This window comes from Narcine bancroftii, chromosome 3, assembly GCF_036971445.1.
Source record: "Narcine bancroftii isolate sNarBan1 chromosome 3, sNarBan1.hap1, whole genome shotgun sequence".
Lineage (NCBI taxonomy): Eukaryota > Metazoa > Chordata > Chondrichthyes > Torpediniformes > Narcinidae > Narcine > Narcine bancroftii.
This window is the reverse complement of record NC_091471.1, coordinates 301,336,823-301,351,800: the sequence shown is the minus strand read 5'-3', so window position 1 is coordinate 301,351,800 and position 14,978 is coordinate 301,336,823. Positions and strand designations below refer to the sequence as shown.

General features: G+C 39.9%; 1 protein-coding gene across 1 annotated transcript in view; it reads left to right on the top strand.

Moving 5' to 3' along the window:
• The window catches only part of sf3a2 (splicing factor 3a, subunit 2), a 28,003-nt gene that overhangs the window by 8,151 nt on the left and 4,874 nt on the right, over positions 1–14,978 (top strand). The window contains exons 4-8 of the mRNA XM_069928716.1: positions 1,757–1,803; positions 3,020–3,129; positions 3,495–3,544; positions 7,927–8,067; positions 8,688–8,756. Coding sequence (XP_069784817.1) covers positions 1,757–1,803; positions 3,020–3,129; positions 3,495–3,544; positions 7,927–8,067; positions 8,688–8,756 — 417 coding nt within the window. The remainder of the gene's footprint in view (positions 1–1,756; positions 1,804–3,019; positions 3,130–3,494; positions 3,545–7,926; positions 8,068–8,687; positions 8,757–14,978) is intronic.

Below are 14,978 nucleotides of genomic sequence, written 5' to 3'. Positions count from 1 at the left end.
CCCCTTAAAATGCCAGGTTGCCAATTAACCAGGTAAATCATGGGGCAGTGGGAAAGGCTCCTGAGTGCAGCAGGCCCGGTAAGTTTACTCACTTCCTAGGAGGGTTGGCAATGTGAAAGGGGCTATAGTTAGCAAATAACCTACCAGCTAACTTGTCCTTGAGACTTTGGATGGTAACTGGAACCTCAAGGGGAAATCTGCATGACCACAGAGAGAATGTGCACAGTCCACATGGACAGCACCAGAAGTCACAATTGAACCTGGAGCCACTGTTTTGCCTTTATTTGCCCAGAAATATCACACATGTGGTGGAGAAACACAGCAGGTCACGTAGCATCCATAGTCATTTACTTCCAGTGATTGCTGCATGGCCCACTGAAATTCTCAAGAAACATTTGTGTGTTGCACTTTACTCCAATATCTGTTGATGTTCTTGTCAAACTCTAATATCAGAATGATGCTTTTAATTTTCAACACAATAATAAAATTAGTCTAATGCTAATTTGGAAAGCAGTTGTTAGCTGGATGAATAAACTTAAAGCGCATCATTTTATTTTTGGATTAACAAGAGATAATGGGTCATTACGTCATATGTTACTTTTAATATTTTATGAAGAAATATTGAAAGTTTTAACTTGCAGTGTAAATGTTTTGTCACTATATATTTCCCAAGGCTAGAGCGACTTCAGATAATTCTTGAGGGAGAATTGACCTAATTTGTTTTTAGTCAAGATGAAATCCTTGTAAAGATGAAAGCAAAAGTAGAAAATGCTGGAACTACCAAGGCTAGATGGTATCTGTGGAGAGGAAGACTGAGCAAGTTTCAGTGGGTCAACCTTTTTTAGATCTAGAAATTGCAAGGAAGAAAGTTTTAAGCTGTGGCACAGGCAGAGAGGGAAAGAGAAAGAAAAAAACAGAGGAAAAAGATTAAATGGCAGAAAGGATGATGGTGCAGATGAAAGGGCACAAATACTTGCAGGGCGTTTAAAATGCAGAATTGTCTGAAATTTGCAAAGCAATGCAGAGTGAATGCTGGAAATCTGAAATCAAAATGCTGATCTGAATTTGTCGAACTCACCACCAAGACTGAAAGGCAATAATTTGCCTCAATAGGCGATGCATTGAATTTTGTTAGAATACTAGTGCAAGCTGAGGGCCCAGTGGAAGTGAGATGGAAATTAAAGTGGTCAGAACTGATGGTTACCCTTGTGGGTGATGGTCTACAAAATGGGCACCTAGTTTCCATTTGGTTTTCCAATTAGAGGAAACTATTTAATGAGCAGCATATTTAAGGAAGCACAAGTAAGTCATTGCTTCACATTTCAAAATTGTTTGGGGCCTTAGATGGTGTGGAGGGAATTTATTGAAGATCTGGTAGTTCCTGCAGTTGGACACCAAGATACGTAGGAAAGGGAATGGAATTGTTCACTCTGCACGGGTGAACCACAGCATCCTAGAAGGAACGGTGGAATTAAAAATTAAAAAGAAAATGCATCTGTTGGTGATATCACCATGGCCATGTTACAAACTGCAGAAGCCAATCCATTGAATGGTGGTTTGTAAAGTGAGGGCAAGGGGACATCTATCCTGGTTCTGTGATTTGTGAGGGAAAGATCAGAATAGAATTGAGGATGTGAAATGGAAATAGTGAAGTGTATATTCAGCTATGCAATTAAAACATCTCTGCAACGAACATGTTAGATTTGCATATGTACTTGTATGATGGAATTGCCTGTGCTTTAATTTTTCTCTTTAGGGGAGTTACTTGGCACACACACAGGGAAAAAAGCACCAGACTAATCTGTAAGTGTACAACTATATTGGATGTGAAGTTGCAATCTGAGCACTGATATTTGAGATGTTTCAAAAATAAGGACTTTTCCTTTCTGAAAAGCAATTTAACTGCAAATGCAAGTCAGCACACTTAAGATCTTCCATATATGTCTTGCTTATATGCTGAATGCAAGATCTTTGCAAAGAATGGAGGTGTTTATTTGGAAAATCAATGTCCTTTCCTGCTCTTGCTTTGAATCCTTATCAAAGTATCAGTGCTCCATCTGTTGTAAAGGGAAGACAGAGGCATGAATAGTGGTTTAAATCATAGAAGTTTATTTCATCTGTAGGCTGATATAGCCATCTGTATCATTCTCTGTAGTTGCAGCATAGATCAGAAGGGGGACTGTTTCACCAGCATGAGTTTACTATGTTGCCCGCTCTTTTATTCCCTCCCCCATGGATTAGCAATTCCTGTGATTATGTGACCTTTCCATGTGACAAATAATAATCACCAGCTGCGTCCCAGGACACTAATGCATTAAGGCTAAACACAGTCAGCTGGAAGAAGACAGCAGATTGAACTGTATTAGTGGGAGAAAAAGAATAGTTGATGTTCCAGGATGGAGGTCTCCAGCCCAATATAATTCCTTTTTCTGATCCACTGAGTTCCTTCAGCAGATTGTTAGTTTCTGATTCCAACATCCGAAGTTTCCTGTGTGTCAGTAATGTGCAAATCTGTGTCACTCCACATCTTTATTTCTCCTTTATGGGGCCACCTCTCTGTGCATTTCGTGCTGAGCATTTTTGGGACCTGCCCAGAAACAAGGGCCAAAAACCTATTAGCCTGGATTTCTCCGTTGAAGGCATTTATTTCTGCCAGTTCTGGAATTGTGTGCCTAATTAATTTTCGTTGGGCTGTTGTAGGAAATATAATTGATTGTACCAAGTGAATTAACTTATGGATGCACAAAAATAGCAAGTTCAGAAACCCACCTGCAGAATGACTGCTTTTCCTTTTCAAATTGAGTTAACAGTGTGATACACATGGAGTTTAGTTAGATGCTCAGGGACAATGCAGATGTGGGATGAGGCGTTTTAAATTATGCACTGCATGTTCAGGCAGCAGTTGGGTGAAATGTGCTTTGCTTCAGGAATTTTTTGGCAACTGAAAAGGGTGTAGAATATATACATGACAAATATAGTGGTTCCACACCAAGTGGTCTATTCACTGCTTTGAATTCAGGGCACGGCGAGCAGCAAAAGAGGCAAAAGAATCGCCAGCACAGCCTGCCCCCGAGAAAGTTAAAGTGGAGGTGAAGAAATTTGTGAAGATTGGTCGCCCAGGTTATAAAGGTATTTGCGACTTTATGGACCATTTTGGCAAATGATGGTTATCTTTCCAGAATAAAATTGGCAGGTGCAACATTGTAAATATGGTTGGAAACTTTTGATATTTAATGTGTCAGTGTGAAATATTAGAAAAAGAGCTGAGAAAATAATTTAAAATGTTTTAACTTAGGAATTGGAGTCAGGGTAAAATAATGTTCAGTCAGTAAATTCCAATAAACTTCTTAAGTTTTTGAATGTTGTGGGATTCATTAACTATCCTACAACATGAAGATTTTAAAGTTAATATTTAAGTTTAGAAAGTAAAGTGGTTGATAGTCCAGCATTCGTCTTGACTCCATTAAAAATCTTAATGTTTTTTTTTCTCATAGTGACCAAACAGAGAGATGCAGAAATGGGACAGCAAAGTCTCCTTTTTCAGGTATGTTCATTTTATTTTCTCTGTGCACTGACTGTGGTAGTTTCCATCCTTTCATTCAGTATATCACCTGTCTGTTTCCAAAAGGATTCACTCCCAAGAAGATTGTCTGTTTCCAAAAGGATTCACTCCCAAGAAGATTGAATCGAGTTGACTTTTATTATCTTGAGTAAATGGCTGTTTCTCATGGATGATTGAGCAAGCAGTCTTGGGCTGAAAGTCTGCAGACACTGTGATTGTAGTAAAAACACAAAATTGCCGGAGGAGCTCAGCAGGTCATGCAGCATTCATTGGAGGTAAAGTGAAACACTGGATATATATCTGTTGAGTTCCTCCAGTATTTTTGTGTTTTTACTCCCAAAATTGTGAGGTTTACTCCCAAAAAGGTTTTGTGAGGTTTACATTTTCATAGCAAAACAAGATTTTCTTTTCAGGTGCTTTGCCGTTCAGTTGGGAGATCATGTCTCTCCATCCATCACGGTCTCTGACCCTCCGAATTGTAGTTGTTGTCTCCCCTGTTTCTAACCATGATGTTAATCCATCTATCATTTTCATAATCTGTCTGCCTCTGCTTTTTTTTCCTTCCAGCTTTCCAGTTGTAACTAAATATTCTAATATATCTCTTCGCATGATGCGTCCAAAGAATTTTGTTTTTGTTCTTTGTCGAACTTCTTCGTTTGTTATCCTGTCTGCATATGATATGCGTAGCATTCTTCCGAGAAACCAAGATACAAAGCTCAATTCTACTTGAGTAATTATGAAATAGTTTAAAATGTCAGCTGTGCTTTACAGCAAAAAAGAGCACATTTGTTTAGTCAATGAGCCAAACAGACGTGGAAAACCCATGTTCGTTTCATTATATTAGTTGAAATATGTTGCACAATTTTGCATTTAAGTTTAGAGGACGAGGGAGAGGGTATTGTGCATGTCAGTACTAACTGACCATCCTAGAACCCAGTGACCAAGACTTGAAATGTAATGTAATAGTATAAATATTTGGGGAGAATTTGGTAATTTTGGGAGGAATTTGGTAAAATTTAGAATAGGTTACATACATACACACATTTTAAAACCGATCTCATTTGAAAGACTGAAGAATTCACATGGCAGGATCTCTGGAAAATGTTATGCACATTTCACAAGTAGGTGCTAATGGAAATGGCTCATAAAATGCATGACCATTGTCTTGCTGGAGTCAGGCTGACTACAAGTATCCTTTCTACAAAGTGCTCAAAGTCCTGGGTTTTGTTTATACTTGAGCAGAAGGAAGAACTCCTGTTGTTTGCTGGAGAAGGTGGGGGTTTTGCAAGTCACATGAGTCACATGCTTTTTACTGGAGTCTCAGTTGGAGAGAGAGAGAGATAGAGGACACAAGCTCTCTCAGTCAGTGTGTGTGGGACACTGAACAGTGCAATCTAGGAAGAACTGATGAAAAGTTCCAAAGCAGTGGATGGCTGGAAGTGCTATCTGACTGATGTTTTGGAATAAGAGGAACAGAGTGGAGCTCTGTGGTGGCCTAGAGGAAGAGGTTACCACCTGGAAAAGCCTGATGAGACAAGTTTCATCAGCGAGACCTTGAGGTGACTAATGGTGGTACCTCAGTTTTGGAAATCCTGGAACAACTAATATTTCTCTCTGCAAACCCTACAAGAACCTTCCCGAGCAGTAAACATTTACCTTTCAAGCACCAACGCCTGGTGAACTTTATCCATGTTAAATTCTGTTTAAGAATTGCCTGCATTCCAAAGAACTTGGAAGAAGAAGTGAGATTGAACTGTGAACCAAAGAACTTTTCTTGAATTTACACACACATTGCATACACGTGCACTTAGAATTAAAAGGGGGTTAATTTGAGTTAGTATAGAGTAAAGTGTAAGTATAGAGTTTCTATTTTCATGTTTAAAGTTGATTCAAAATAACTTGTTTTAAAAACCACTTGTCTTTCTGAATGTCTATTACTGCTGGGTTTTGTGGTCTTTTTGGCTCGTAACAGTGAAAGCACAAAAATGCTGGAGGATCACAACAGATCATGCAGCTTCCACAGAAGGTAAAGATGGATAAGAAATGCCCTTCTTCCTGAAACGTCAAGTGATATATCTTTACCTCCTATGATGGACCTGCTGAGTTCCGCAAGCGTTTCTGTGTTTTTACTGCAATCACAGCATCTGCAGACTTTTGAGTCTCACACCCTTCTTACAAGTTTGGGTTTCAGTATCAGAGACTTTATGAGGTTAGCATCTGTTCTGCTTGGTTTCTTTGTTAACTGGAATGCACCTTTCCTGTTCAGATTTTTCACACCTGCTAAAATGACAGCAGTTATTGAATGTGTTAACAGTGAAGTTCCTCTGGGCCTAGAAAATCATAGTAAAGGAATTCAGCATTGAAACAGGGAATGACCCCTGTCACTGTACTTCAACATTGGAGTCGGAAATACACTGCCAAGTTTAATAGGTAGAAGAATATTCACTATTGGATTGTGACTGGCTATAAACTATTAGACAAATTTATTCAACATTAAAACGGGTAATTGAATAGTACTCAAAGCAATGTACAGTAAAATCCCCATTATCCCAAATTCAATCAACTGAAAACTCAACCAACCGGCAAAAACAAATTTGAGAAAATAAATAAATAAATACATAGAGACCATTTCAAATAAATAAAACTGGGCGGTGGATCCCGCTGGGGAAATGCCGAACTTCATGGACACGCGCAATTTTGCCCTGCCGAACAGGCAATGCCCCTCAATTCACACGCATTCTTTTTTTTTGATGTCGCCACTTGGCTTGAAGGTGAGTTGAGTTGTCAGCACGAGGAAGGTGGCTGAGGACCAGACCAGAATACTTTGGTGGCGGTGGGCTGGGTTGTCACCGTGAGGAAGGTGCGCCGAGGGTTTGACCAGGACACTTGCGTGGCGGTGAGTTGAGTTGTCAGCGTGAGGAGGGTGCGCCGGGGTTGACCGGGATGCTCGTCTGGAGGCGAGCCGGGTTGTCAGCGCAAGGAAGGTGTGTTGTGAGCTGACCGGGGCACTTGCATGGCGGTGAGTCGGGTTGTAAGTTGGTAGAATGTGGCTAGGGCCTGACCAGGGCACTTGAGTCGGAGCCTGTGAGAGGGGGATGAGGAAGATGGTAGTGATGTTGAGACTTTGCTGTCAAGATTAGGATTTGGACCCAGCATATTAGACGAACCCGATTTTGAGGCGACATTTATATCAGGATTGTCCTATAGACTGGCATATAGGGAAGGTAAAAAAAATACGCAAGTTTAAAGTTGGCAAGTCTTAATTATGATGGCGGCACTGTTAGATTAGATTAGCGGCTAGTGCAGCGCTTAAAGCGCCAGCAACTGGAGTTCGAATTTAAATTTTATAAGTTAAGGGAATTGCCTGATTAAAGTGAACTTTACATAATTAAAGACTACAAGACTGATATTTTTCAAATTACTTTACATTTTGCACTCTTTTGTCTTTTAAACAATGTATTCTTAATGCAGGTGCATTAGTTGGACGTTGGAAGCGTGAGCCTCAGTCAACCGGAAAACTTGTATATCCAACATCCGCAATCTCCCTAGGTGCCAAATAATGGGGATTTTACTGTACTTAATATAATGGCAGACTTTTGTCAGTCTACTCAGTGTCAAATCTTCAGAGATGTTGGCACTTAGGAATTTGAAGTTTTTTACCCTCTTGTAGTGATGTAATGTATTATGGTGACTGCTTGCTGTTGATTATGACTGTAGATTGGCTCCACCCTACTGGTGTAACTGATGGTGTAACTTATCCCACTGGTCAGTAGAGGTGGCTTCTTCTGTTAATAAAAGCCTTAGGAATGATATAAGCATGGTCCTTGCTTATGGCATATCAGTTTTATTAACAGAAGAAGCCACCTCTACTGACCAGTGGGATAAGTTGCACCATCTGTTATACCAGTAGGATGGAGCCAATCTACAGTCATAACCAATAGTAAGCGGTCAGCATAATACATGACACATCACTACATCTCTCCACTTAATGAGGTCTGGTGTGTGTTCTGATTTCCCCCTCCTGATGACCACAATCAGTTCCTTATTTTTGCTAACATTGAGTGCAAGGTTGTCATGACACCACTCAGCTAGCTGATCTCTCTCCTGTACGCTTCTTCATTGCCATCTATGACTCTGTCGACAACCGTGGTGTCATCGACAAATTGGTAGATGGTATCTGTATTGTGCCTAACACGCAGCCATGGGTTGAGAGAGAGGTAGCCTATTTGTGCTTCTATTTATGTTATGTTCCTATGTGCAATCAAGCTGCTAGAATATTACCACAAGTCAAAAGTATTTATCAAGGTAATGTGCATCTGTGAAATGCTAGCTTAATTAAAAGAAATTTCAATTTTATCCTTTAGATTGATTATCCAGAAATTGCAGAAAGTGTAATACCGCGCCATCGATTTATGTCTGCGTATGAACAACGAATTGAACCACCTGACAGACGCTGGCAGTATTTGTTGTTTGCTGCAGAACCATATGAAACCATTTCTTTTAAGGTACTTTGAGACATTGATGGATCGTCTCAGGATTGCTCTGGCTGGCAAAATGAATTTTGTTTCCATGGACCCAACAATTATGCATTTATTCAATCATTTATTTACGTATTTAGTGTGAATGTAAATAATATGTATTGTGGATCGAATTGAGAGGAATGGACTGTAGTCCTTTTTATTGTGTGGAACAAAGTTTTAGGGCTAACTTTAGATGTTATTTACTTCCAATAACATTAAATACTTGAAATGGCTGATAATGATTTTTTTTAAAAATTGATGATAACGGCTAATAAGTTATTATCAATGAGGTGTTTTATTAAATGTTGATTATTTTCTGAAATAGAACAATAAAGACAGGGTGAAATTGCAAATAAACAAGTCTGAACAAATGGAGCAGGTTTTGAAAAAGTGATATAATGTTCACGTTTCTTTTGCAGTTGAAGAAAGTTTCTTGAGGTGAAAAAGTTGCATGAAAGATTTTTTTTTTAGTTTTTGAGTAAAAACCTGAATTCTATCTTTCCCACTGCACACATTTTGTTGAGACTTTGAAAGAAATAGAAATAGCACTGAAATATCTATCATAAACAAACCAAGTATCACAGCACACCTTTTATTGCCCTTAGGTACCAAGTAGAGAAATTGATAAAGTTGAAGGGAAGTTTTGGACCCACTGGAATAGAGAAACAAAGCAGGTATGTTTTATTTACATTGTCGTTCTGCATCGCTTGATTTGGACTAACATTCTCTGCTATACACCTCAGTTTTATTAAGATCTCCAGATACTGTAATAACATTTCTTGGAAAAGTCATGCAACAACACTCCCTGAACAGCATGAGAAAAAAAATTGAGATTAAGAAAGCAGCTTGCTTCCAGAATATTCAACTTTAGTATATATGAACGTATGGTGAGGAGCAGAAATCGATCTCTCATGCCTGCTGTGCCAGTTAGTAAGTTCATGGCTGATATGAGTGAATCCTCAGCTCCACTAACCCTACGCTTATCAAGAATGTATCTATCCCTGCTTTAAAAATGTTCCTCTGCTCTGAGAGGAAGAGTTCCAGAGAATCATGACCTCCTGAGGAGATAACGACACATCTTCTGTCAATAACAGACTCTTTATTTTTAAATAATGATTATTTGTTCTAGATTCTGCTACAAGAGAGGAAGCATCCTTTCTACGTCTCACTTGCCCAGACACCTTTGATTCTTGTATTTATCAATTAAGTTGCTGCTCACTTGCCTGATCTCCAGTTAACACAGGGCTAACTGTCCAACTTTTTTTCTGAGTAAAAAGAAATGGCGGGCGCTGCTGGAGCCGCTGTAAAGGCAGTGATGCTGATGGTGTGGACCTGGGAATGCAGGGAGTAGAGACACAGTGTCCTCCTGCCCAGTTCTGATGCCTACAGCTCCTTACAAGCTTTAAACACCGCAGCACTCCTGCAGGGTCCATCTGCCCAGTCCGACTGCTGTCAGCTCCGTAGAGTCCTTAACTGGCCTGTAAATGGAGCAAACAGAGGTTTTATTTAAAAATACTGCAACTGTGGGGTCTGCGCTCAAGATAGTGGTTCCTATGATCGGCAGCAGCCACGAGGGGTTGTAGACTCTGGGAACGTCGGACTTGCGCCGGGCACCAGGAAACAGGGAGATCACCACCCTCCCCCTCCACGTTTGAGAAGGAGAAACAGAGGAGACGACCCATGGGATGGTGAGCATGGCAGTGGACCTGTGAGGGATTCTGTGATTGAAGAAACACACAGGCGGTGGATTGTGAGTCTCGCGAAGAGGAACCTACATGGTTTGCAGGCGACTGTGATCAAGGGATTCACACCAGGCTCAGACTGCTGGAGACTGGCTGAAAGGGCACCAGGTATTGGAAATGAGTCTCAAGAGGGTGCCAAGGGGGAGGAGTCACGTGATGGAGTAGTGGCCGGACGGTGAACTCCAGCCTTCTCCAGAAAAGTCGGGAAAAACAAAGGAAAACACAAAGGCACAGAAATAAAAGTTACAGAAAAGTGAGTATAAAGGTGGAAAGAAGATGGCGACAAAAAAAGAAAAATCGAAAGCAACGGTAAGAAGAGAGGAAGAGAAGACAAAGGAGGAAAAAGGTGAAGGCTTTACCTGTCCGAAGAGGCCCGCTGCGGAGAGAGAAACCCGCTCCCTCAGGTCGGTAAATAATGGACTACAAAAATGGCTCGCTGAGCTGAGTAAAAGTGCGCAACCGCGCATGCGCGAGGTATCGCGCATGCGCGATGCGAATGGAAAAAAAACACACCGACGGGAGGGGGGACCAGCTGGGAAGTCGATCTCCACAGCCAGCAACGACAGCTGCAGAACACCTGCAGCAAGAAGAGACCACAGAAGACAATAGAAACAAGAAAGAAGAGAAGAAAAGGGCAACAAAGAAACAACAGATGGCCAACCCAGAGGAAGAAGAAGAGGAAGAGGAAGAGTACAGTGAAATAGAAGATGAAAAGAAAGGCAAGATAAAGGATATACTTGCTCTTATTAAAGGATACATGGAGTCATTTAAAGAATGGCAAACACAGGAATTTAAGGATTTAAGAAAAAGAATAAACAACACAGAAGAGAAAATGAATAAAATAGAGATGACCTTAACAGAAATGGGAAAGAAAATGGACAAGATGGAAGAGCGGGCAGTAGCAGCAGAAATGGAGGTAGAAGACTTAAAAAAGAAATTGGAGGAATCTAATAAAAAAACTAAAGAGACACAAGAACTTCTTCTTTCTTTGGCTTGGCTTCGCGGACGAAGATTTATGGAGGGGGTAAAAAGTCCACGTCAGCTGCAGGCTCGTTTGTGGCTGACAAGTCCGATGCGGGACAGGCAGAAACGATTGCAGCGGAAAATTGGTTGGTTGGGGTTGGGTGTTGGGTTTTTCCTCCTTTGCCTTTTGTCAGTGAGGTGGGCTCTGCGGTCTTCTTCAAAGGAGGTTGCTGCCCGCCAAACTGTGAGGCGCCAAGATGCACGGTTTGAGGCGTTATCAGCCCACTGGCGGTGGTCAATGTGGCAGGCACCAAGAGATTTCTTTAGGCAGTCCTTGTACCTTTTCTTTGGTGCACCTCTGTCACGGTGGCCAGTGGAGAGCTCGCCATATAACATGATCTTGGGAAGGCGATGGTCCTCCATTCTGGAGACGTGACCCATCCAGCACAGCTGGATCTTCAGCAGCGTGGACTCGATGCTGTCGACCTCTGCCATCTCGAGTACTTCGACGTTAGGGATGTAAGCGCTCCAATGGATGTTGAGGATGGAGCGGAGACAACGCTGGTGGAAGCGTTCTAGGAGCCGTAGGTGGTGCCGGTAGAGGACCCATGATTCGGAGCCGAACAGGAGTATGGGTATGACAACGGCTCTGTATACGCTTATCTTTGTGAGGTTTTTCAGTTGGTTGTTTTTCCAGACTCTTTTGTGTAGTCTTCCAAAGGCGCTATTTGCCTTGGCGAGTCTGTTGTCTATCTCATTGTCGATCCTTGCGTCTGATGAAATGGTGCAGCCGAGATAGGTAAACTGGTTGACCGTTTTGAGTTTTGTGTGCCCGATGGAGATGTGGGGGGGCTGGTAGTCATGGTGGGGAGCTGGCTGATGGAGGACCTACTAGCTCAAAAAATAGATACAATGGAAAATTATAACAGAAGAAATAACATAAAGATAGTGGGCCTTAAGGAAAATGAAGAAGGCAAGAATATGAGGGAGTTTATAAAAGAGTGGATCCCTAAGACCCTAGGATGTCCAGAACTACAGCAAGAAATGGAAATAGAAAGGGCACATAGAGTATTGGCCTCTAAACCACAACCACAACAAAAACCAAGATCTATTGTAGTAAAATTCCTAAGATATACTACAAGAGAAAAGGTACTGGAGAAGACAATGGAAAAAGCAAGAGAGGGCAACAAACCACTGGAATATAAAGGGAAAAAAATCTTCATTTATCCAGATATAAGTTTTGAACTCCTAAAGAAGAGAAAAGAGTTCAATACAGCAAAGGCGATTTTATGGAAGAAAGGGTAAAGCATCCAGCGGTATTGAAAATATTTATTCCAGGACAACAAAACAGACTATTCTCGGATCCAGAAGAAGCACGAAAATTTGCAGAACAATTACAAAAATAGACTGAGGGAGGAAGACGGGTAATGAGAGTTAAAATGATCACGATTGATATGTATGTGGGTAAAGACAAAAATAGACTGAGGGATGAAGACGGGTAATGAGAGTAAAAATGATCACGATTGATATGTATGCGGGTAAAGAGGTATAAGAGTGAATAGAGACAATGTGCATACGTGAATGTATCTGTACTTAGAGGAAAATATAGATAGTATAGACAAGAATTAATAATGGAAGGTAATGGAATAGAGAGAATAAGGAGGGAATTAAAAGAGTGACCTTTGTGACATTTGAAAAGTGAAATCTTTTCTGGGGGAGGCGGGGTGAGGGGAAATAGCGGTCACTGCAAAATCAGTTGACGCTTGCGAGTGGATTCGCAAATCCAAATGGAGAGGGGAGATTTGGTTGTCCGACAAGGGATAAAGGACAACTCAGGAGGGGAAGGGGAGATTGGGGATAAAGAAGATAGAAATAGGAGAATAAGGAAAATGTTGGATGTTGTAGGAATGTTGTCTTATAAAGAGTTGAAAATAAGAAAACAGAAATGGAAAAGGAGGAAAGGTAATGATGGAAAAACGGAAAGAGAAGATAAACAAAATATAAAAGGGCTACGCTGAACTATATGACTTTAAATATTAATGGAATACATAACCAAATTAAAAGGAAGAAACTACTAAATTTAAATGAATAAATGTATTCCATTAGAAAAAATAACATATAGGTTAAGAAATAATATTGAAATATTCGAACAAGTATAGGAGCCTTACATTAAATACAATAGCGAAAACCTAGAAAGAAAAGAATGGACTCAGTTAAATTTCTGGTGTATTTTTGTTGAATGACAACATTGTCTGACTGGCTTAATGCAACCTAGATTGTATACCTAAAATGGATGAGGGGGGGGGTGGGGGGGTGGCTTGGGAGGAGGGGGGGGGAGAAAAAGTCACTGTATATGTGTGAAAAGGAAATAGTGTATATCATGGCTAATGTGATTTATGGTGTGAAAAATAAAAAATTAAAAAAAAAAAAAAAAAAGAGGGTGCCAAGAGTGCTGAAGGACTCCTGATCGCGTCTGAGGTTCGGATCTGGAGCTCGGGGCGTTGATCAGGCTGTGTGGCTGTAGAGGCTGTGGAAATACTGGAGGTGAATCCACAAAATCTTAGTGATTCTGAGGGGATTCTCTTTTGCTTCTCTTTCTCTGATTGTAAGAGGCGCATCAAGCAATTTCTGCCGATGGCAAATCAGTCTGCAAATATCGTAATATTGCAGTATTTATTACACAACAATAAATTGAATCTTGATAAACAGTCTGTTAAAGGAGCCACCGTGAAGGTTTGTGCCAAGATGCTGGTGCCTATGCTCTGCAGCATACCATGAGGGGTAGCAGAGCCAAAATAAATTCTTACCTTTTGTCTGTTGGTCTGGACTCCTTCCCCCCTTGAATTCCTCCCCCAGATTTTAATTCAGGCATCTGTTTTTACACTCCTACCTTGAGGAAGGGCTCAGGCCCTGAAACGCCAGTAATTTGCAAGACTTGCTGAATTACTCTAGCATTTGTGTTTTGACTACAATCACAGCATCTGCAGTTTTTTTGTTTCACTGAAGATGATTAAATATGTAATTAGAAGGGTCAAGTATTCTGAGATACACAGAACTCCAAAATTTCATAAATTAGTTTAAAAATATCTTTTTTCACCCAATTTTTTTGCAATATTTTGAAAGATTCAAGATACATTTTATCCTTAAGACATTTCGCTTCCTATGAACATCTTTCAGTTAAATACGGTCCACCAAATACTCATTTTTTTCATTATCTACAGATTAGAATTTTTTTACAATCTCAATTACATACATTTAATAAGATAACTGATATGAATTTAATTGATGTAATTTTTTATTTACAACCTTTCCATAATGATTCAATATCTTAACATTTATGACTTGTTGGGAATAAGAGAGGCTCCCTCAAATAAAATTAAAAAGCCTGGGAACAAGACCTACAGTTTTTAATTCTTGAAGAAACTTGAGATGTCATTTTCAAATTGGTTAAAACCTCTTCTTTATGTGCCCGCCACTCTCTCTTGCAATTTAAAGTAGTCCATAGGACTCACGTGCAAGGTCAAACTAACTCGTTTTTCGGTGCATGTATCTCCTCTTCGTAATAAATGAAGCAATGGAGATGCTTCATTAATTCATATTTTCTGGATAAGTCAGAGTCTTGAAAAATATTGGATCAAAGTATTTCAAACTTTCTCTGCACTTTTTTAAAGTTAATTTTCAACCAAATCCTTTATCTGCTTTATTTGGTATTGTTGAAGAGAGGGACATAACGTTAACAACATCTGAGCTACATATATTACCTTTTATTTCTCTTATAGCTAGGGCGGTGTTGCTCAGATGGAGGGATGTTACCCCTCCTAATCAAGCTATGCAATGTCATGTCATGTTTAAACTTAGAGAAGATTAGATGCTCACTTTCCAATTTGAATTTAAAATTTCAAACATGGTGGGGTCCCTTTTTGGAAGATTCAAGATTACTTTTATAATCTTTAATTTGTTGTGAAGGTAGAACTGTTGGCTCATGAGGTAATTTATCACCTGATAAGAATTCTGCCTTTCTTTTCTTTTGGGCAAACAGCTTCTTTCTTGGTAGTGAGTTTAGATTTTCCTTTTTTTAAATTAATAAAATAATATAATATTAATACAATATATATAATCTGTTTGATTAAAATGAGTACCTTGGATGAAATGATATGATTTAAGTAATATATCTTTTTGAATTTTAACATA